This window comes from Myotis nattereri (assembly GCF_964212035.1).
Source record: "Myotis nattereri genome assembly, chromosome: 17".
Taxonomy (NCBI): Eukaryota; Metazoa; Chordata; class Mammalia; order Chiroptera; family Vespertilionidae; genus Myotis; species Myotis nattereri.
Window position 1 is genome coordinate 39,518,724 of NC_138092.1, and position 24,541 is coordinate 39,543,264.

Here is a 24,541-nt window from a genome sequence, read left to right on the forward strand (position 1 = left end):
GCCAGCCCACCAGACTCCAGTCTTTTGAGCCATCGCTCAGGAGGTACCAGGCATGAGACAGAGACTCTGTTGGGTCCTCCAGGCCAGGCTGGCTGCCCGTGTCTGCACCACGTAGAGCAGAGAAAAGCTACCCCATCAAGATGTGCCTGAGTTCCTGGCCTACAGATTTGTGAGTAATAAAGTGGTTATTGTTGTAAGCCCCTTACAACAACTTTGGGGCTGATACAGAAAAATACTGTGATGATGACTATAATAATGGCCCTGAAAAAACCATGCTACCCTGTGTCTGTGGCCCCTTGCAATGTGATATAGCCCTCTCCTGTTTATGTTCCATGTGGTGGGAAGAGAGACAGAGAGAGAAAGCAAGCTTTGTCCTTTTAAGTTCAAATTGCAGATTCATGAGATAAACAAAGGATTTATTTTTTTAATTCACTAAATTTGGAGATGGTTTGTTACACAGCAATAGAAAAACATCATCTTACCAACATTCCAGTTGCCATCATTATTTTATTTAGTATATCAATGCCGATGAAAGTTTCTTGGTAAAATTTTTGATATGTTGTAGTATAAAATTTCTGAGTAGAAATAAAAGCCAGTATCTACACTTCTTCCAATAATGTGCCCCTGGAGCAATTTTCTACTGAAAAAAAAAAAATTTCCTAGTAACCATTATAGTTATATAATGTATGTATTGATTCTTTTTGTTTTTATTGACGAGAGAGGAAAGAGAGAGAGAGAGAGAGAGAGAGAGAGAGAGAGAGACTGATTTGTTGTTCCACTTATTTATGCATTTATTGGTTAATTCTTGTATGTGTTTTGACCAAGGATTGAACCCACAACCTTGGTGTATGGGGACAACTCTCTAACCAACCGAACTACCCAGCCAGGGCTATGTATTCTTTAAAAATAAAATTCTTACTCTGATGAATGCATTCAAACTTACATTTATTTCAGGAGTCTTATGAAAGGTCAATAATTGTGCTTTTTTGTGTTCTTGCTATAAAATCTTAGAATTCCAGTTTTTAGGCACTGTTATTGTTACTGGCTTAACAAAGCGGAGTCCCCGGACAGGCAGCCTCGGCATCACCTGGGAACTTGTTAGATTTGTCCGTTAAAGGACCCCATTCCTGCCCCACAGAACTGACGCGGGGTGGAGCCAGGCAGCATGTGTTTGACAAGCCCCAGCTGATGCTGGTGCACATTAAGGTTGGAGAATCACGGCTGTAAGCCGGTTGTAACAGTTTGGCTGCGTGATCACGTAGTAATTGTGTTAGTGAATACCAGGTGTTACGCTTGAATAATGGAGTCGAGTTCTAATCACCTATATCTTTTTACGCTTGAATTATGGAGTCGAGTCCTAGACCACCTATGTCTTTTTTAAGTCTCTCTCCCCTCCCACTCTGGAGTCAGCCGGTTTACCAACAAAGCCCTGCGCTGCAGTGACGGAGAATTAAACATCCCGAGGCGAGAGGTCTGCGCCAATCAGAAGTCAGGCTCTAGCCGCTCGCCCATTCCGGCGGTGTGATTGTTGGATTCCCGGCGGAAGAGCCCGTCCGTAGCTCCGCCCCCGCCCGCCAGCGCCAACCAATCGTCGCCCGGCGCTCGAAGGAGCAAAACCGCGCCAGCGATTGAACATGGCGGGCCACGGCGCCGGCGGGTCCCGCGACTCCCGGGGGCGTGCGGACGGGGCGGATGCGGGACCCTCGGAGGCGGGGCTGTGGGAAACGGCGAGAGACTGTGAGGAGCAGGTGGAGCGCCAGGAGCTGTTCGAGGACCAGGCGGAGGTGGGGACCCCCGCGAAAGAGAAGGACGCGGGCCTGGTGGCGGAGGCCGAGGCCGTAGCCGCCGGCTGGATGCTGGACTTCCTCTGCCTCTCTCTGTGCCGGGCCTTCCGCGACGGCCGCTCCGAGGACTTCCACCGGGCCCGGGACAGCGCCGAGGGTGAGTGTCGGGCGCGGCCGGCGGCGGCGGCCGAGGCCTGGTCTGCAGCGCTGTCCCCGGACCCCCTGGCGGGCGGGCGGGCGAGGGCGGGGGAGCGGAGGGACCCAGGCTCTGAGCCGTTGACGGGCATCTCGCATCCGCCTACTATCCGCTTCCCAGTTTTTCTCTGATTCTGAGTTTTTCTGAGAAAAGTGGAGGGCAAAAACCTTTAAATTTAGTACAGAATTAAATGTGTTAAAATGGTCAACGTGAGAAACATTCAAACCTGTAGAGCAGCGGTCCTCAACCTGTGGGTCGCGACCCCTTTGGCGGTCGAACGACCCTTTCACAGGGGCCGCCTAAGACCATCCTGCATATCAGATATTTACATGACGATTCATAACAGTAGCAACATGACAGTTATGAGGTAGCCAGGAAAATAATTGTATGGTTGGGTCACAACATGAGAAACTGTATTGAAAGGGCCGGAAGGTTGAGAACCACTGCTGTAGAGGATTTTTATGACTTTATTTGAGCCGAACTGACCATTGCTGGGAAGCAAAATCTAAAGGGATTGGGAAAAAAATGCTCTGGAAAATGGCAGGCAGTTCTGCACCTTATGTTGTACATTAGAAGCAAAAGGGAAAGACGTCATTGGTTTACGTGGAATCCATTCGTGAGCGATTAGGGAGGCGGGGAAATTGCTGGGATTGGCCGAAAAGTGAAGTGATAGGCACGTGCTTCTTTACTCTGCCCGTCCGGCGAGGTTTGTGGTCCGCCCTGGTGCCCAGGGTGCGCCCTGAGGGTCCGGAAATAAAGGAAAGACACCCTGACCTCCCAAAAGCACGTGGTCTTCGGTGCGAGAAGACAGTGGGCTCGATTAAAGCCAAGGTTGGCTTTTGTCAGGGGCGATTGTAGCCTGGGACAAGCCTGCTTTTCGTTAGGAAGTTTCCATTTCAGACCATCCTTTGTGGTTACTTAGGTCCCCTGAGTGTGTGAGGCCGCCACACAGACCTCCCTGGGCTTGTCATTCGCGAAATGCACAAAATCGCGCCCAGCCCGGTGTCCAGTATCTTTTGTCTTTGTTGGTGCTTTTGTTTGTTTCTCTTTCCGCTCGGGGATTCCTGCGAGGCCGTAGCCTCCAGGTGACCTGGGCCTGGGTGTTTTCTGCTAATTTGGGAGCTATCTACGCCTCATGGGCTTCGGAGTAAAAGTGAGGGCCCTTGAAAGGTGCTGCCTAGACGTGCACGCACAGCCTTTAACTGCTGAACACAGACCCAGATCCGCTGAGAAGACCAGCCTGGCTTTCTTGAACGCCAACAGAAAGATGTGTTACCCGACTGAAGGGGTCCCTTTGCCTGCGCTCACCAAAGCCCCGTGAGGCAGGAACAGGAGCCCAAAGAAAGCAAGGGGTTCGTTCTAGAACAGCAGTTCTCAACCTTCCTAAGGCCGCGACCCTTTAATACAGTTCCTCATGTTGGTGTGACCCCCAACCGTAAAATTATTTTTGTTGCTACTTCATAACTGTAATGTTGCTACTGTTATGAATCGTAATGTAAATATCTGATATGCAGGATGTATTTTCTTTCTTTTCTTTTTTTTAATATATTTTATTGATTTTTTACAGAGAGGAAGGGAGAGAGATAGAGAGTTAGAAACATCGATGAGAGAGAAACATCGATCAGCTGCCTCCTGCACATCTCCCACTGGGGATGTGCCCGCAACCCAGGTACATGCCCTTGACCGGAATCGAACCTGGGACCTGTCAGTCCGCAAGCCGACACTCTATCCGCTGAGCCAAACCGGTTTCGGCAGCAGGATGTATTTTCATTGTTACAAATTGAACATAATTAAAGCGTAGTGATTAATCGCAAAAACAATATGTAATTATATATGTGTTTTCCGATGGTCTTAGGCAACCCCTGTGAAAGGGTCGTTCGACCCCCAAAGAGGTTGTGACCCACAGGTTGAGAACCGCTGTTCTAGAAGGTGGCGCAAGCCCAGAGACGAGTGAGCTAATTTAATGCTCAGAGACCTGGCTCCTGATGGCTTCCAGGGGATGGGTTCTTTAGGGGGAAACCATTACACATGGTGACTAAGGGAGCTAGGGTCCTGGCCTGTTTGACTGGCTGACACTAGGGTAGGGGTAGCTGACCAGCCATGGCTTGGATTGGTATGGTTTCACTGCTTTTATGGGCCTGGAGCTGAGCCACAGCTGAGGCCCACCTGTTATCTCCAGTTTGATTGAAACTCTCTGTGGTCAGTGCTTTGTTCCTAAGATTATTTGATACAGACCAGAACCTTGTGGTCTGTCTTGTGGGTTCGATTCCCAGTCAAGGGCACCCACCTGGGTTGCAGGTTGGATCCCCACCCATCATTGGCCGTGTGGGAGGCAACCAATCAGTGTCAGTCTCTCTCTCTCTCTCTCTCTCTCTCTCTAAAAAATCAATGGAAAAAATATCCTCCCTCCTTGGGTAAAGATTTAAAAAAAAAAAAAAGAGCCCAGCAAGCATGGCTCAGTGGTTGAGTGTCACATATGAACCGGAAGGTCACGGTTCAATTTCCGGTCAGGGCATTTATTTGATATCTGAATGCCCACCCAGGTGTTATGCTAGACAGTGAGTATATACAGTGGTGAGTAAACCATAATCCAGGACCTCAGTGAGTTCATTACCATATAGCAATGAAAAACAAATCACTGAACAACTAAAGTAAAAATGTGGAGGAAACCAAAAAAGATGAGTGTAGAATGCTATGGAAGTATATAACAAAGAAGCATTGCCCTAACCGCTTTGGCTCAATGGATAGAGCGTCGGCCTGTGGACTGAAAGGTCCCAGGTTCGATTCCGGTCAAGGGCATGTACCTTGGTTGCAGGCACATCCCCAGTAGGAGGTGTGCAGGAAGCAGCTGATCGATGTTTCTAACTCTCTATCTCTCTCTCTTCCTCTCTGTAAAAAGTCAATAAAAATATATTTTTTAAAAAAAGAAGTATTAAGACCTAACAGGGCCATTATTCTTCACCTGGTGCTTACCTGGTATATATAAAACTCAAAAAGCAGTCCTGCAGCCACTAAGCAGATAAGACAAATACATTTCCTCAATTCTAAAATGCCTTAATATTACACTAAAATTTAAACCAAATTCATTCAATATTTACTGGACATGTACTTCTAGCCAGTATTAGGGACTAATGACTGAATGAGGAGATAGCCAACTGGTCCTTGCCCCTCAGATGGTTTTAGGCACAAATTAAAAAGTTATGCAAGTGACTAATTAAAATTTTAATGAGCCCCACAGCGGATAAGTAAAGCATAGGAGCAAAGTAACAGAAAACCTAGTCTGTCGAGAAGAAAATCAGATCCCTTCTACATTCGCTTCCCTCCATATTCAGTTTAGTCAATTGTGGTCACCGCAGATATCCTGCTTACCATTGCCCTTCTGAACAAGGAAAACCTACTATGATTGAACTTGGCTACCTGCTCTTTTCATACCTGTAACCAACACTTAACTGAAACCTTGACAGAAGTAATATAAAATATTTCGTATAACATTAGGAGTTTTAAAATATAAAATGTTTCCAGATAATGACTAGACACATTTTATAATTTGGGTCTAAATCTCCCTATTCATTAGAGTGCTACATGTGAAAGTAGTTTTAAATATTTATTATTCTACATGTGAAATACTAGCTTTATTTTACAAGTGTTTATTGTTGTAATTTTGTTCTGATACAGTGGGGCCTTGACTTACGAGTTTAATTCGTTACGTGACAGAGCTCGTAACTCAAATTACTCGTATGTCAAATCAAAAAGTGAACGAGTGAGACACGTGATGCTGGGCTGATGTTGTGGCGTTCACTGTGACGTTCGCTGCGCCAACTAGCGGTGGGATATCTGAAGCTGGCTCGTAACCCGAATTTTAGCTCGCAACTCAAAGCAAAAAATCGGCCGAGAGACGGCTCGTATCTCGAAAAACTCGTTAGTCAGGACACTCATAAGTCAAGGCCCCATTGTATTTTAAAAATTGCCTACAAATAGCCCTGGCTGTTTTGGCTCAGTGGAGAGAGCATCGGCCTGTGAACTGAAGTGTCCCAGGTTCAATTCTGGTCAAGGGCACATGCCTGGCTTGCGTGCTCGATCTCTAGTGAGGGACATGCAGAAGGCAGCCGGTCAATGATTCTCTCACATCATTGATGTTTCTATTTCTCTCCCTCTCCCTTCCTCTCTGAAATAAAAATATATGTAGTTTTAAAAAATTGCCTATAAATAAAATTATATAGCTCTAACTTTATGGTAATTTTTGTGTGATGTTTACAACCTTTTTTCTCAATAAACCATATAGGCACTGCTGGGTCAGGGTTGTTTTTTTAGTTTTAATAAAATTCACTTTTTTTCCTTTTTCAGCTATTATTCATGGGTTATCCAGTCTAACATCTCATCAATTGAGAACTATATACATATGCCAGTTTTTGACACGAATTGCATCAGGAAAAGCCCTCGGTAAATATTTTTATCTTATATTGGAAATATTTCAATCTATGTCTAAAGGTAAGACAATGAGAAACAGATGGTGAGCCATCATTTGTTTTTGAGAGTTTGCCCACATGTATTTGTCATATACATATACACACAAGCATATCTAAAGCAAGTAAAAGAGATACAGTCCCCATCTTCTTAGAGTAGTAGCTCTCAAACTTGATACTGCTTCAGAAATACGAGAGAACTTGTTTTAAAAAAAGAAAGAAAGAATGCTGAATCCCCTTCCCCTCCATGAGTTTCTGATTCAGTGGGATGGGTGAGGGGCCCTGGAGTTATGTTTCCTGTAAGTTCCCAGGTGATTCTGATGCTGCTACTGTGGTCCCACACTTCACAGACTCTACCTTGGAGATTTTAATTTAAGTTTGTATGGTAACTTTTGAGGTGACTTTTCCTGTCATGCACACTGTTTTGTTTTTACCAGCACTATGATATTTGAAGCCTCTTACTTGAACTTGATTTCAGCAATTATCTATGTAAACCGATTTCTAACTATAATATCTCCTGCTTGTCCCCAGAGTTCATTTTAGATTGGAATGGGCATGTCTGATTCAGATTATCAGTAATGGCTGATATTACAACATGGTCATTTAAAGGGCCTTTTGATTATAGTGAAGGTTTGATTATAGTGAGATGTTTGTATGTAATTTGCTAAGTAGTTACCAGCCACTGTGAGTCTTTGATCAGAAAAACCTGATCAAACTTCTGTTTTAAGAAAGTTTAACAGTAATAAAAATACTATCTCATTAAATATTCACATAAATCCTATGAGATAGTATTTAATGTTCCATTTGTAGGTTCCATTTGAGAAAAAAAGAGGCTTAAAAAGGTGAAATAATGTTTTCAGCACTATACAGGTAATAACAGCGTCTGGAATAAACTCCAAAGTCAAGTTTTTTAACCACTATACAGTGTTTTGCAACAGATTGGATATGGTAATGAGAAAAAGGAATAAAATGGTGACTCCTTAGATCAGCCGTGGGCAAACTACGGCCTGCGGGCCGGATCCTGCCGTTTGAAATGAATAAAACTAAAAAAAAAAAGACCGTACCCTTTTATGTAATGATGTAATGATGTTTACTTTGAATTTATATTAGTTCACACAAACACTCCATCCATGCTTTTGTTCCGGCCCTCCGGTCCAGTTTAAGAACGTATTGTGGCCCTCGAGTCAAAAAGTTTGCCCACCTCTACCTTAGATTTTAAGTCTTGGTGATTGGAAGAATGTTGGTAGAGAAATAACTTTTTGAAAGATCCTATTTCAAACATCCACAAAATATATAACAAGGATTTCAAGTAGTATATGGTAAAATTAAATACAAAATAAACTAATTTCATGCTCTAGTCTAGAGGTTTGTTATAATACATAATGATTCTTATGAATTATTTAAGAATTCTGTTACTGCCCTAGCTGGTTTGGCTCAGCGGATAGAGCGTCGGCCTGGGGACTGAAGGGTCCCAGGTTCGATTCCGGTCAAGGGCATGTACTTGGGTTGCAGGCACATCCCCAGTGGGGGGTGTGCAAGAGGCAGCTGAATCGATGTTTCTCTCTCATCGATGTTTCTAACTCTCTATCCCTCTCCCTCCCTCTGTAAAAAATCAATAAAATATATTTTTTAAAAAAAGAATTCTGTTACTGTGATACCTTATGTAATGTATACTTTATTTTAGCTCTTAAAATCAGTATTTTAGTAAAGAAAAGCTTTAAATGGTAAACTAATCTAGCTTTTTCCATTGTTAAAGTTGATTTTTAATAAGGAAATCAACTTGAAAAGTGAGATCACGTCCCTAAACTGGTATATATAAAAGCAATGCCTAAGAGATAGTATACACTTGATAAATATTTAAATAAATGAATTTTATTTATATATATATATATTTTTTTTTTTTATTGATTTTTTATAGAGAGGAAGGGAGCGAGAGAGAGAGCTAGAAACATCAATGAGAGAGAAACATCGATCAGCTGCCTCCTACACATCTCCCACTGGGGATGTGCCCGCAACCCAGGTACATGCCCTTGACCGGAATCGAACCTGGGACCCTTCAGTCCGTAGGCCGACGCTCTATCCACTGAGCCAAACCGGTTTTGGCTAAATAAATGAATTTTAAAAATTGATGCAGTAAGGTTCTATTTAGCTTTCTAACTTATTTTTGTTATGGTTTTAAAAGATGCACAGTTTGAAACTGACGAACGAATTACACCCTTGGAATCAGCCCTGATGATTTGGGATTCAATTGAAAAGGAACATGACAAACTTCATGAAGAAATACAGAATTTAATTAAAATTCAGGTATGAGTGTTACTTTCTGTCTATAATTATTATTCTGCTAGAAAATAAAAATATATCTAAAGAAATTAAGAGTCACTCTAATAGAAGTTGGGCAGTAAACCCAGAGTAAAATTTAATGTAATCATTTTCTTTAGAAATTTGACGTTTGGTTTATAGTCTGGACATGAGCTCTGCGAGCTGGGACTTAGAGTCTGCTACATGAGTGTTTATTGCCACACTTTGGAAAATGTGCCACATCTATTTATAGTCCATCAAGCAACTTTGAAAAACTTGTGGTTTGTGCCCTCTCATTCACATATATGTATATATATATTTTAGAAAGTGTCATTGGATAGTTCAAGGAACAATTTTTTTAAAAAAATATTTTTTTATTGATTTCAGAGAGGAAGGGACAGGGAAAGAGAGATAGAAGCATCAATGATGAGAGAATCACTGATCAGCTGCCTCCTGCATTCCCCACACTGGTGATCAAGCCCACAGCCCAGGCATATGCCCCGAACGGTAATTGAACCATGACCTCCTGGTTCATAGGTCGACACTCAACCACTGAGCCATGCTGGCCAGTGCCCTCTCAATTTTTATTTAAAGATTATAAATGTGAATAAATTAGAATATTTCATTTTTTAAAAATCAATGGATTTTTGTTATGAAGAGAACATAAAGTTTCAACTCTGTAAAATTTTAGGAGTAACCTATTAAAGAGTGATAAGCCAAAAAAGCCACTCAAAGATATAAGAGCAGGAAAAATGTGTTTTGCTAAGAGGAATTTTGTTAGATGAATAAACTTTTCTACATTTAAAATGTTTTACTGTTGAGTAGGAGAGAAAATCCCACCTTCCCAGGAATTAATTTTGATAGTATAGTGACTGTCAAGTAGAATTAGGACGACGAGAATGGGCAAAAAAGACTGCTTCTTTTAAGAATTTCAACCTAGGGCAAAGAGATTTGTCATGCTTTCCAAATTTTGAGAGTGCTCTAGAAGAAACAGGCCTTTGTTAATATACTAGTAAAGTTGAGTGGGTTACCATAAAATATATAGCAAACCTGTAATATATTGCTTACTATTTGCCAGGTGTACTATTCTGAGTACTTTCATATATAACTCTGTAACCTTACAACAATTCTGTGAAATAGATACTATTTTTTCTACCCTTTTACATATAAGGAAAATGAAGCAGCGCCAAGAGGTTAAATAATTTGCCCAGGTTTACAAAGCTACTTAGATAGTAATGGTGGTCCCATATCTTATCACATATGGTATCAAAAAAGGCCAGTTTATAAAATGATTATTAAAAGCATCTAGTTTCCTAGGTTTCTATTAGAGATTTTTCAGGCATCCTCTCTAGCAGATTTTATATTAACTAATTATCATAAATGCCACTGTTTCCCCACATTTTTTGTTCAAAATATTTAAGTGGATTGTAAATGTACATAACATAGCTTCTAAGTTATTAATACCTGCCTTTAATTTGGCCTGAATTAAAAAATGATAGAATGTTGCATGTTTATTAGCATACTAAAAAGCCCAGTGCACAAATTTGTGCACCAGTGGGGTCCCTCGGCCTGGCCTGCGGGGATCGTGCTGAAACCGGCTCTCCGACATCCCCTGAGGGGTCCTGGATTGCAAGAGGGCGCAGCCAGGCTAAGGGACCCCACCGGTGCACGATCGGGGCTGGGGAAGGATGCGAGAGGTCGACCAGTGGGGGAGGGACTATGGGAGGGCTCCAGGGCGTGCCTGGCCCATCTCACTCAGTCCTGATCAGCTGGACCCCAACAGCAAGCTAACCTACCGTTCGGAGCGTCTGTCCTCTGGTGGTCAGTGCACATCATAGCGACTGGTCTTCCAGTCAACTATCTGCCTCCCTGGTGGTCAGTGCATGTCATAGTGAGAGGTTGAGCAGCCTTAGCATATCATTAGCATGTTACACTTTTTTTTTAAAAATATATTTTATTGATTTTTTACAGAGAGGAAGGGAGAGAGATAGAGAGTTAGAAACATCGATGAGAGAGAAACATCGATCAGCTGCCTCCTGCACATCTCCCACTGGGGATGTGCCCGCAACCCAGGTACATGCCCTTGACCGGAATCGAACCTGGGACCTTTCAGTCCGCAGGCTGACGCTCTATCCACCGAGCCAAACCGGTTTCGGCATGTTACACTTTTATTGGTTGAATGGATGACCTGTTGACCGGACACTTAGCATATTAGGCTTTTATTATATAGTATATGAAGTTTTTTCATGTTTTTTCAAACCACAGTTATTTTATCTTTGAAAAAGTATTTTATATAATTTATCAAATCAAAATTATTAAACTCCAAAAAATAATATTGTTAAACTACATAAAAATATTTTAAATGAAGTAGTTCAGACTTCTCTGAGTTATTTCAATATTAAACAACAATTATTTTACAAAGCAATCTTAAGTATGTATTTGTCTTTTTTTAGGCTATAGCTGTTTGTATGGAAAGTGGCAATTTTAAGGAAGCAGAAGAAGTCTTTGAAAGAATATTTGGTGACTCAGATTCTGATACGGTAATTGTTTAAATTAGAATCAGAATTGTAGAACTGTTTATATGGCATGAGGAAAATGGGGAGAACATGGAAGGAGAAAGGAATGATGAACAGTATAGAACAGTGCTGTCCAATAGAAATACAGTGCAAGTCCAATATGTGATTTTTACATTTTCTGGTAGTCACATAAAAAAGGTTAAAAGAAACAAGTGAAACTAATTTTAATAACATTTTATTTAACCCAATATGTTAAAAAAAATACATTGTTTTTAACATCTAATCAGTATAAGAATGTATTGATGAAATATTTTGCTTTCCTTTTTTGTACTAAGTCTTCGAAACCTGGCATATATTTTATACTTTTGTCATACATTTTAATATATATATATACACATTATTGATTTTAGAGAGAGGAAGGAAGAGGGAGAGAGATAGAAACATCAGTGATGAGAGAGACTAATTGATTGGATGCCTCCACACTCCCCCTACTGGGGATGGAGCCCGCAACCCGGCACATACCCTGACTTGAAATCAAACCTCAACCTCCTGATTCATAGGTCAACACTCAACCAGTAAACCACACTGGCTGAGTTGGAGTCATACATTTTAAGGGCTTAGTAGCCATGAGTGGCTAGTGGCTGCTATATTGGGCATTGCAGGATGGAAGAAGGCATTATAACTTGCTTATTTTTCCGTAAGTTTCTTATATGTTCATTCGTTGTTAAGGTCAAAGATTAAAAGCAAAGTGCTATTGGAGTAAATTAAGCTTATTCAAAGAAAAAATAATTTTATATGTTTTCTATAAACTTTTTATTAATAACATACCTCTAGCATAGTGCATGTATCATAAATGTGTAAGTAGGTGTGTTTTCACAAAAGGAGCACATTTGTGTGATGAGCCCCCAGACCCGTGGTCGGCAAACCGCGGCTCGAGAGCCACATGTGGCTCTTTGGCCCCTTGAGTGTGGCTCTTCCACAAAATACCACGTGGGGGCGCGCACGTACAGTGCGATTAAAACTTCGTGGCCCATGCGCAGAAGTTGGTATTTTGTGGAAGAACCAGTATTTTGTGGAAGAGCCACACTCAAGGGGCCGAAGAGCCACATGTGGCTCGCGAGCCGCAGTTTGCCAACCACTGCGCCTAGACCATGAATCAGAAGATTACCAGCACCCCCACCCTCTAGTCACTGTCCTTCCCACCTTCTCAAGGGTAACCACTGGTCTGACTTGTAACATTCAAGATCAGTTTTACTTGTTTCTGAACTTGCTATACAAGTTTATATATATATATTAATATTGATCCATGGTGTTGCTTATAACAATAGTTCATTCTTGTTGCTTCATTGTAGGAATATACTATAACATTCTACTGTTGATGGACATTTGAAGTCATTTTCAGTTTGGGGCTATTACATTCCATTATACTTGTCTTTTGTAGTACATATACCAGGTGTCCCAAAGAAATATTTACACACTTTAATAGCTGATAACTCACCGTAATTTTCAATCTTTTTCAGGTTTAACTGATTTGAAATAATAGGTGAAGCCAGACTAAGCTTTGAACAAAGAAAATTTATCCTAAAGTGCCAGTAGACTTTTTTTATGGAGGATACATAAAAGATAAAACCGGCAACAGTCAACTAATTGGAAGTACACAGATGCCGAAAGAAATAATCCGTTTTTGTTGTTTTTGTTAATCCTCATCTGAGGATATTTTTTTTTCCTATTGATTTTTAGAGGGGAAGGGAGGGAGAGAGACACAGAGAGAGAAACAAGGATGTGAGAGAGACATATCTATTGGTTGCCTCCTGCATACCAGGCATTGAGCCTGTAACCGTAGAGGTATGTGCCCTCTATCGCAATCAAACCTGAGACCCTTGAGTCCACGGGCCAACGCTCTAACCATTGAGCAACTGGCTAAGGTGAAATGATTCTTGATGTTTGCGATTCCACTGCTTCGCATTATCAGCAGTGCCTGAACTAGAACGGTCATCAGTTTGGAAACAGGCACAAAACAGTGTTCATTTCTACAGATTCTTTTAAATTTTGTATGTTAAAAAACACTGACTTTATAATCATTCAAAGTGTATATACATTTTTTGGGACACCTTGTATGTGTTTTTATTGGTATGTACTTAGGAATAGAATTGATGGGTTACAGGATATGAACATATTCATTCAGTTTTGGTAGATGCTGCCAAATAGTTTTCCAAAATAGTTATATTAATATTATGTCAGTTTCTCTAGTGCTGTGGGAGAGTGAGAGAGTGGAAGGGAGGGGGAGATACAGAGAGAAACATTGATGTAAGAGAGACACATTGATTGGTTGCCTCCCACACACACCCCGACCAGGGCCAGGGATCGAGCCTGCAACCAAGGTACATGCCCTTGACTGGAATCAAACCCAGGACCCTTCAGTCCGTGGGCCAACGCTCTATTCACTGAGCAAAACTGGCTAGGGGCACATTGTATTTTAATTTGTTTTCCTGATGACTAATGCAGGTGAGCATCTTTTCATTTACTGGTACAAATATAGAGTTGTGGGGTGATGACTTTAATCCATTGAGGGACTAAGCCAAGTTGAGAGTCAGTTATAGTTTTAGTATGGCTCCATCTATGCCTAATTTCCTCCTGTTCTTGGGGTATAACACTCCAGATTGCAGCAGAAAGCCTAATACATTTATTGGGTTCCCTGCCCTTACTTATAAACAAGGGCTGTGACTGTACAGATGATGTCTTAGTTCTTAAATTTGGTAATGGACATTCAGGCTTGTAATCTTTTTAAAGTTCTTTTGTATGTGTGTGAAATATAAGGTGTTTCTTTAAGTCAGGAAAAATAAATTGGTGGGCGATTTAAAACATGAGAATCTTAAAAATCTCTTAATTGTAGGTCTTTGACTTTATATTTACAAAATGATCTTTTTAATTTATGACAAAATTTCTACTTATCTTATTTGATTTATGGGTTAATGTTTCTTCTCTTTTCTCTAGTCTTTACAAAGAAAATTGCTTATGGTAATCTCTCAGAAAGATACATTTCATTCTTTTTTCCAACACTTCAGCTACAGCCATATGATGGAGAAAATTAAGAGTTTTGTGAATTATGTACTTGATGAAAAATCATCAACATTTCTAATGAAGGTATGCATGTATTCAGAAAGACTGGTAGACTTAGGAGAAATTGATATAATAAAGAAGAATACTTGAAATAGGAATCCTTTAAAAGCAAATCAGAATTTTGTTTCGTGATTTTTTGTAAAAGAATGTGGCAAAATGTTACAATTAGTGAATGTAAAGGGTTTCTTGGTGGTTTTTATAGTATTTTTACAACTTTTCAAAATAAGAGTTGAAATTTTTCAAAATAAAAAGTTAGAGGGAAAACTTAGAATGAGTTAAGAAATAAGCAAAAATATTTAGTTTCAATTTAAATTTTACTGAAAGTTTTTGCATATTTTTGGGAAAAGTAAAGTAACTTTTTTATCTTCAAATTTCCAAGAGAACTTTGGAGGTGTAAAATATGTTCACAAGGAAAGACCTGCATAATGCTTACAAACCAAGCAGATAGCTGAAGTAGCTGCTCATGATGTCACAGCTACAGCATAGTGCCCTTGATTGGCCTGTGAATAGATATTTTGGTTATGACTATCAAAGAATTAGAAGCTTTAACTTAATGCTCTTTGTTTAAAATGGCTTAACGCATTCCTTTCTTTCTCCAACAACTTTTTTTAAGGCAGCAGCAAAAGTAGTAGAAAGTAAAAGAGCAAGAACAACAGTTTCTCAAGATAATGATGATGACATGGAAACTCAAGCTAATTTGGAAGTACGCAAAAGGTTTGTAAATCTGTTTACATATTTTTTGTCTTCTGATGCAGTCTTTTTGTGTAAAAGTGGTACTAGTGAGCCATTATTAATAAAAATATTATTGAGCCGTGGGTATATTGTCTTGCTGATGATTAACATTGGTTGATTTGGCGTATGTAGACTTATTTCATGGTTTATGCAAAATTCTGTTATATATGCCAAACAAAAATAGAGAATGAGAAAATACACAGTTTAAATAATGTAATGTCATTTACCATTCTCAGAGGACATGTGCTCTGGAACAGTGTTGAGGTTAGAAACCTGAATCATCTGTGCCCCTTAGTTCTCAGATCCCACTTGCCCTATTATTTGACTGTTTGACACTACTGAGGGTTATTCTACTATTTAAGACATTGCTGCCGTAGTCGGTTTGGCTCAGTGGGATGGAGCGTCGGCCTTCGGACTGAAAGGTCCCGGGTTCGATTCCGATCAGGGGCATGTGCCTTGGTTGCGGGCACATCTCCAGTGGGGAGTGTGCGGGAGGCAGCTGATCGATGTTTCTCTCTCATCGATGTTTCTGGCTCTCTGTCTCTCTCCCTTCCTCTCTGTAAAAAATCAATGAAATATATTTTTTTTAAAAAAAGACATTGCTCATACATCTTCTCTAAGGGTAAGCTAGCCCGCTTCATCTGCTGCTCCACTGAAGAAACAGTGATTTGCTCCAGTGCTGAGGGAAACCACTGTTTAGTCGTACATATTGAGAGACAAGAGTTCAGTCTCCAGAGTTATTTCTTTAGGGGTTTGCAAGGGTGACTTACACAATTGATTTTTCCTTTGCTTTGGTTTTAGAAGCTAACCCTGTCAATAATATAAACCCTTCTATTATTAAAACCTTCTTTTCTATTGAATCTATGGTCCATTCCCTCTATTCTTTCACCCGTAATTCAAGGCCAGAAGATAGTCATTCTGTGGTCTCCTTAACTACTTATTTAGAGGTGAGGATTGGTATCCAACAAGTTGGATGGACGTAGCTTTGGTCACACATCAGGGCTGAGCTCAGTCATCTTATAACTAGGTAATCTCTCCTGTCCCTACTATCAGAACAGGATCTGGCTCATCTCCGCAAAGACTGTTAAAGTCTTAGTTCTTACTGACTTTTTTTTTTTTTTGAAGACTCATTCTGAGAAGTATAGATTTTATTTTTAAAAAAAATTTTAATTTGCCATTTTATTTGTTTTGTTTTCTTGTTAATCCTCACTGGAGGATATTCTTTCCATTGGTATGGGGGTGGGGGAAAAAAAGAGAAAGAGAAACATCAAAGTAAGAGACACATCAATTGCTTGCCTCTTACATGCACCCCCACCAGGGCCAGGGATTGAACCTGCAACCCAGGTATGTGCCCTTGACAGGGAATCGAACCCAAGAACCTTCAGTGCATAGGCTGATCCTATCCAGGGGGCCACACTGGCCAGGGCCAGGTTTTATTTTTATTGACTCAATTATTGTATTTTATTTAGGAAATTAAAATTTAGTAATACTAATACCTAATACATTCTCGTGGCCCAGCCTTCCTGCCCAGTGTAATACTGCTTTAAAATAAAGATTTACCACGATTCTGGCAGATAATGAACACCTATCCTATGTGCCTTCCTTATATAATACCACCTACTTGTTTCAAATGTCTAGACACAAAGTAAATCAGTGTGTAAAACAGAATTGTTGATTTCTCATCTGCTCTCTGTAACCTGACTCCCTCACCTCACACATCCAGTTACCTCCCCAAGTGTTATGAATCCCATCTCAGAAATGTCTCTCTAACTCATCCTTTCTTATAATTTACTAGAGCATCTGCCCCCTGGTGGTCAGTGCACATCATAGCTACCGGTCAGACGGTCACTTAGGCTTTTATATATATATGTATATAGATTTCCTAGATTATTACTTAGCTTTGTACCACACAAATCCATCCTTGGCATGACTTCCAGAGTTAGCTTCCCATGAAAGCAGGTCTGTCTAAATCACTTCACAATAACCTCTGTTGGCTTTCTCTTCTTACTAGACGAGTTATAATTTATTGGCATGGTTTACAGGGCTTTACATAGCCCAGGGGTGGGCAAACTACGGCCCGCGGGCCGGATCCGGCCCGTTTGAAATGAATAAAACTTAAAAAAAAAAAAGACCGTACCCTTTTATGTAATGATGTCTACTTTGAATTTATATTAGTTCACACAAACACTCCATCCATGCTTTTGTCCCGGCCCTCCGGTCCAGTTAAAGAGCCCATTGTGGCCCTCGAGTCAAAAAGTTTGCCCACCCCTGACATAGCCCCTTTCTGGTTTTGCTTTTGTCTTTTTTTTTTTTCTTCATAATATTATCCCCTCCCTGTCCACATACATGGTACTTTCTAGCAGCCAGAACTTCTCCCGCATCTTGAAATATTACAAGCTGTTTCATGCCTTGACCCTTGCTTCAGTTTTTGTGTTTTGTTTTGTTTTGTTTTAATCCTCACCCGAGGATATTTTTCCATTGATTTTTCCATTGAGTGGAAGAGAGAGGGAAAGACAGAACTAACGATGTGAGAGAAACACATTGATTGATTGCCTTCTGCAGGAGCCCCGACCACGGCCTGGGAGGAGGAGGAGCCTAGAAACGAGGTCGGTGCCCTTTACTGGAATTGAACCCGGGACCAGTCCACAGGCTGACGCTCTATCCACTGAGTCAAACTGGCTAGGGCAGCAAGGAATGTTTTTTTTGTTCGTTTGTTTTTTAATTGATTTCAGAGAGAAGACAGGAGAGGGAGAGAGAGATTGAAACATCAATGATGAGAGAGAATCATTGATTGGCTGCCTCCTGCTTGCCCCCTACTGGGGTCGAGGCCGAAACCCAGGTATGTACCCTTGACCAGAATCAAACCCGGGACCCTTCCATCCACAGGCTGATGCTCTATCCATTGAGCCAAACCAGGTAGGGCCAGTTTTTGTGCTTTTTAAAAATTTTTAAAGTATGTTTTTATTGATTTTAGGGAGAGAGAGAAACATCAATCGGCTGCCTCCTGCACACCCCCTACTGGTGATCGAGCCCACAACCCACGCATGTGCCCTGCCCAGAAATTGAACCAGCAACCTCTCCATGCATGGGACGATACTCCAACTGAGCCACACCAGCCAGGGCTCTTCAGTTTTGAATTTCCTTCTTTCTATTCTCTTCAATGCAATCTCTTACTTGCCACTCAAGGTCTAGCTCGAAGATCACCTACAAGAAGTCTCGTTGTGCTCTCTGATCAGAGTTGTCACTTCTGTGCTCCCCTAGCACTGAGTCACACCTGTGTGAAGGGACTTACCTTGTACAGTAACATATTTGTTTACCCGCCTATATCTCTCACTAGATTAAGAATTCTTTAGAGGTTCTTAATAAGCTTTGTATCCAAGGTACCTAGTTCATTACCAGGTATACATTAGAACTTGCAGTGCACTAGACATAGGGAGCAAAACCAAAACTAGACACGAAGTAGAGATCAAGCATCAAGCAACTAACAAAGCTATCCTGGAAGCAAATAGAATCAGAGTTGTGACTGCAAGGTCATACAAATGCTAGGAGAAAATGAAGCCCTGTGTTACCAGTGCTGGATGAAATATTGTGCTCTGATAAAGCTTATAAACTGTTGGAGGCCATCAGCATTATAGACGTGAAACACACAGACATTACCTAGCTTGTTAGTGTGCAGATGGACGGACAGCTTCAAGGACGGGTGAGCACTGAGCAGGGCCTGAGAGGGTGGTTTGGATTTTTACAGGTGAATGAAAGAGGAAGTATCCTTTCAGGAGAGAATAGTTGCCATGAAGCCGTGGTGATGTAATGGTGGTGCTGTGTTGTGGGAGCTGATTTTAACTATCACAAAGGGGAAGGATTCATAAAAAAATCAGTCCTGGCCAGTGTTTCACAGTGGTTAGAGTATTGGCCCACACTCCAAAGGGTGGTGAGTTCGATTGCTGATCAAGGACCTGGGTTGCGGGGTTGATCCCCACCTTGGTCAAGGCACATGCGGGAGGCAAACAAGCGATGTGTGTCCCTCACATCTATGTATTTCTCTCTCCCCCCCCTTCCTCCTTCCCTTCTACTCTCTATAAAAGTCAATGGAAAAACATATCCCAGAAAATAAAATAAAGTTCAGTTAGAGAATGGTGGCAAAAATTAGTCATGTTGTAATGAAATATATAGCCCAATGTTACCAGGATTTCTTTCGCAAAGATGGTTTTTATGCACTGAAAGTTTTAATAAATTGACTGCGTGAAAACTACTATTCTGTTTTGTTTTGGTTTTTCTTCTTCTTCTTCTTTTTTTTTTTTTTTTTTTTTTTTTTTTTAGAGACAGAAAGAAATACTAATTTGTTGTTCCACTTATTTAAGCATTCATTCGTTGATTCTTATATGTGCTCTCACTGGGGATGGAACCCACAGCCTTGGCATATCGAGACAATGCTCTAACCAACTGAGCTACCTGGCCAGGGTAGAAAGGACTGATCTTATGAAATGTTTACTTTTATTGCATTCTTATAATTATTTTCTTCCTTTCAGTGTTAATAACAAACCATCTGCAGTAACTGAATCCTCACGGGATACAGTATCTTTAATGAGGTAAGGTAAATAGACATTATTTCTTCTCCATTTTTAAAATCTTTTTAGGAATTCATGCAGAACCTAGACAGGTCATAATAACTGCCTAGTTATTAAAAAATGGTATTATTTAAAAAATATTGCCTGTTCCTACTCACCTCAGCAGATATTCAAGACCCTGACATGTCCTGAAATTCCAGACTATAGAGACCTGCCTCTGGGGCCCAGGTTGTTTCACGTGGTTTCAATAGGGCCACTGTTGGAATGCACGCTTAGGGAGGACTTGAACTGAAAGCAGGTGTTTAGCAAACTCTTCCTCTGCCATAGAAATAAGAATATGATGTTGCAGCAGGAGAAGGACGGAAGTTACATTTCTGATGAGTATCCCAAATTCTGATTTTTTTAAAGCATGTTTTTATTGATTTGGGGGGGGGGGAGAGACAGAGAAACATCGATTAGTTGCCTCTTGTATGCACCCAGACTGGGATCAAACTGGCAGTCTTTTGGTGCATTGGATAACACTCAACCGAGTCACATCAGCCAGGGCTCAAATTCCAGTTTTAGGAAATTATTGAAAAACTGTAACCTATTAGAAATGCTGTGATAGACAATGTCACATGTTCAGTGAGCAGAAAGTCTGCATGAATAATTTCAGAGATAAAAAGTCGGGATGCTGACTGAAATTATGTTTGGAGTGGCTGACCTGGTGGGGAGGAACTCATTGGGAATGAAAAATTGAGAGGCCAGGATGCTATATGCGTTACCTTCGAGAACACTGAAATAATTAATGATAACAGCAGCAGTTAGGGATAGAGAGAGAGATCTGATGATGGTAAGTGCTTGGAAGGATAGCAGTTGACTGAAGAATAGTAGGTGGTGGGTGGTGGTGCATCTCAGTGGCACAAGTCCTCACCAGCTAAGGTCTCTGTGGAAGCAGGATCCTGAAAGTGGCATTCATTAGGAAATGAAAAGTAGAGAGATCCACCTCTGGGACCGGAGGTTCATGGAAGGCAGAAAATTAAGTCTCTACTTGAGAAGTCCACAAAGGAGAGAAAAATTGTCCCTAAGGGGGGCTACATGTTAAAGAAGGCAAAGAGGTGGGGTAACTGGTGAAGAGACTGGAATGGCATTCCAGAGGGCACAGGAGGGAGGGAAAGGATTAGCAGGTTATATAGAGCACTTACAGGGGAGAAAGTAGAGGTTTTAGGTGGTGATATAATAGCTGTGTAAGCTTAAGTGAACTTTTTTCATTATAGTTTGCATCTTTATAAAATTGGAGTAATACTAATTTTGCAGAGTTGTCAAATTCTTCCACATCCTATATTTTCAAACAGCTTACCTTTCAGAAAAATCCTTTTTGGAAGCTATAAAGACAGTCAAATGATACCTGCCATCATGTGTAAAGGAATTTTGGAATTTCACTTTGGGGAAATGAACTTATAAGCCATAGCAAAGAATGAAAGTTAATGCTTTATGGTCTGAGGATTTTTTTTCTTGATCTATCTAACTGAAGGCCAAAAGAATCTCCATTCTGAATAGATGAGATGGAGAAAATAAGTGATGGGAGAAAGGGGAGTCTGATAATAAAAAACCTTAAGAGGCCATAGGTTAAGGTGGGACACTAAGCAAGGAGAGCATCAAAGGGAACTGGCCAAACTAGAAAAATAACCGAGAAAAAATAATACTCTGTGGAACCAGTCACAAGCTTTGATGTTTCATTTAGGTCTCACAAGAATCTCTTCTTATCTAAATCACAATATGGATGCCAATCACAAGATTTTAATGAGAAAGAAAAAGCAGAAACTCTTATAAGTGAGTACTCTTACTACAGTTTTAGAAGTGGAAAATTGATGTGTTCTCGAAAGCAAGCCAACCCTTTACTTCATCACCATAGTGCGCACACACACACTTCAGACGATTGAAACACAAAGAGATTAAATGTCATGACTTCACAGAGTCGATTAGAGGTGGTGGCTAAGTTAGAAAATAGCTACTCTGACTACAAAGTTTACATACTTTTGCTAATGTGTACACTGCTTTTCTACTGTAACTTTATTTAGCAACTTTGGAATAGTTACGTATCTGAAACATACAGTCGATTCTTGTTATTCACAGTTATGTTCTTTAAAGTCTCCATGAACACTGAATTAGTGAATACTGAAACTATAGGAGAAGGTAGGATAGGTTCCTTGAAGCCTCTGGTCACATTTTTATCAACTAATCAGTACATAAGTTTGTTTTATGTGTTTCTGTTTAAAGACATCTTATTTAATGTGTATTGTGTATTCATTAACATTGAACTCATGGCGAACAGCACTAAATAGACTATCATAAAGGACAGTTACTAGTATTTATAGAATTGAGAGCTAAAATAAGTCATAGCTTTACCTTTAACTTCAGCTGGGACTGTGCACCTCAGATAACTCAGATTTTTTGCCACTTTGCACATGTCAACCAATGACCATGAAAGCACTATGAGTGTTGACTTATTGAGTTATAAGTTGACTTATTGATTATTGAGTTAAATTTTAATAAGTTGGCAGATTTTCAAATACAGAATCCATGAATATGAAAATTGACTATATAGAATCTTGCTATCCTCCATTGCATTCAGAATTTATTATCCTTATTAAAGACATGGCTGGATTGATTTAAGAAACAAGTAACAATAACCAAAAAATAAATCTTAAAAACAGTCCATAGTTATTTTTAATTATAATTTGATTGTATGTTCATTCTTAGTATGTAGGCATTTAACCAATGTTTATTGAACTGACACTGTTCTAGACCAGTGGTTCTCAACCTGTGGGTCATGACCCCTTTGGGGGTCGAACAACCCTTTCACAGGGGTCGCCTAAGACCATCGGAAAACACATATAATTACGTATTGTTTTTGTGATTAATCACTATGATTTAATTATGTTCAATTTGTAACAATGAAATTGGGGGTCACCACAACATGAGGAACTGTTTTAAAGGGTCGCGGCATTAGGAAGGTTGAGAACCACTGTTCTAGACACTGCACTAATGCAAAGATTTTAAAACCTTATTGGCTGTGGTTGGTTTTCTCAGTGGTTACAGCATTGGCCCATAACTGAAGGGTCCCAGGTTTGATTCCTAGTCAAGGGCATGTACCTCAGTTGCAGGTTCATCCCTGTGCCTTGACTGGGGCATGTGCTGGAGGCAAGCAATCGATGTGTTTCTCTCATGTCGATGTCACCATCTCTCTCCCTCCCTCTTCCCCCTCCTCCTCCCCCTGTTATCCTCCTCCCTCCAACACTCTTTAAAAGTCAATGGAAAAAAATTTCCTGGCGGTGAGGATTTTTAAAAAAAACTTATTTTTTTTTTTTTTTTAAAATATATTTTATTGATTTTTTACAGAGAGGAAGGGAGAGAGATAGAGAGTTAGAAACATCAGTGAGAGAGAAACATCGATGAGCTGCCTCCTGCACATCTCCTACTGGGGATATGCCCACAACCCAGGTATATGCCCTTGACCGGAATCGAACCTGGGACCTTTCAGTCCGCAGGCCGACGCTCTATCCACTGAGCCAAACCGGTTTCGGCAAAAAAACTTATTGATCCAAACCTAAATACACTAATCAGTATAAAAATAACTAGAGGCCTGGTGCACGAAATTCATAATTCATGCACTTGGGGGCCGGGGGGTCCCTCACCCCAGCCTGCACCCTCTCATAGTCCAGGAGCCCTCGGGGGATGTCCAACTGACAGTTTAGGCCTGCTCCCCATGGCAGTCAGACATCCCTAGCACTGCCATGGAGGCAGGAGAGGCTCCCACCACCACTGCTGAGCTGGGCTTCTGGCTGAGCGGCGCTCCCCCTGTGGGAGTGCACTGACCACTAGGGGGCAGCTCCTGCATTGAGCATCTGCCCCCTGGTGGTCAGTGCACATCATAGTGACCAGTCGTTCCGCCATTCGGTCGATTTGCATATTACCCTTTTATTATATAAAAAAACTAGAGGCCTGGTGCATGAAATTCGTGCGGGGCGGGGGGGGGGGGGACGCGGTTTCCCCTCAGCCCAGCCTGCACCTTCTCCAATCAGGGATCCCTCTCACAATCTGGGACTACTGACTCCTAACTACTCACCTGACTGCCTGATTGCCCCTAACTGCGCCCCCCGCTGGCCTGCTAACCCCCATCTGCCCCCCCTGCCAGCCTAGTCGCCCCCCACCGGCCTGGTCGCCCCCAACCGCCCCCCCCCCCCCCCCCGTGGGCCTGGTTGCCCCACACAGGCCGCTGCTCAGTTGTTTGGTCACCCCTCACTAACCCCCCTGTCGGCCTGGTCGCCCCACACATCCCTCTACTCCATCATTTGGGCACCCATCACTAACCCCCCTGCCGGCCTGGTCGCCCCACACATCCCTCTACTCCATCATTTGGGCACCCATCACTAACCCCCCTGCCGGCCTAGTCGCCCCACCCAGCCTATTTGGTCGTCCATTCGGTTGCGATGGTTGCTTAGGCTTTTATATATATATATACTAGAGGCCCAGTGCACAAAAATTTGTGCACTGGCGGGGGGGTATCGCTCAGTCCCACTTGTGACCTCTCACATTCTGGGACCCCTTGGGAGATAATGACCTGCTGGTTTAGGCCCGCTCCCGGGTGGCAGAGGGCAGGCCCAGTCCCTAGGTGCCTGCCCTGCAGCCCCTGGTCGGGCTCAGAGCAGGGCCGATTGGGGAGTTGGGGCACCGCCCCCTGTCATGCACAGAGCAGGGCGGATCAGGGTTGCGATGCCACCCCCAGTCACGCTCAGGGTAGGGCCGATTGGGGGTTTGGGGTGCTGCCCCCTGTCACACTCAAGGCAGGGTCGATGGGGAGGTTGCGGCGCCATCCCCTGTCACG

General features: G+C 41.6%; 1 protein-coding gene across 1 annotated transcript in view; it reads left to right on the plus strand.

Annotated features, from left to right (window-relative positions):
* The first annotated feature begins 717 nt into the window (after positions 1-717).
* Positions 718-24,541, plus strand: part of TERF1 (telomeric repeat binding factor 1) — a 35,308-nt gene continuing 11,484 nt past the window's right edge. Inside the window, exons 1-8 of the mRNA XM_081111005.1 lie at positions 718-1,941; positions 6,325-6,420; positions 8,626-8,747; positions 11,195-11,281; positions 14,252-14,401; positions 14,991-15,091; positions 19,636-19,695; positions 21,398-21,486. Of these exons, the coding sequence (XP_080967131.1) occupies positions 1,635-1,941; positions 6,325-6,420; positions 8,626-8,747; positions 11,195-11,281; positions 14,252-14,401; positions 14,991-15,091; positions 19,636-19,695; positions 21,398-21,486 (1,012 nt within the window). The 5' untranslated portion in view covers positions 718-1,634. The remainder of the gene's footprint in view (positions 1,942-6,324; positions 6,421-8,625; positions 8,748-11,194; positions 11,282-14,251; positions 14,402-14,990; positions 15,092-19,635; positions 19,696-21,397; positions 21,487-24,541) is intronic.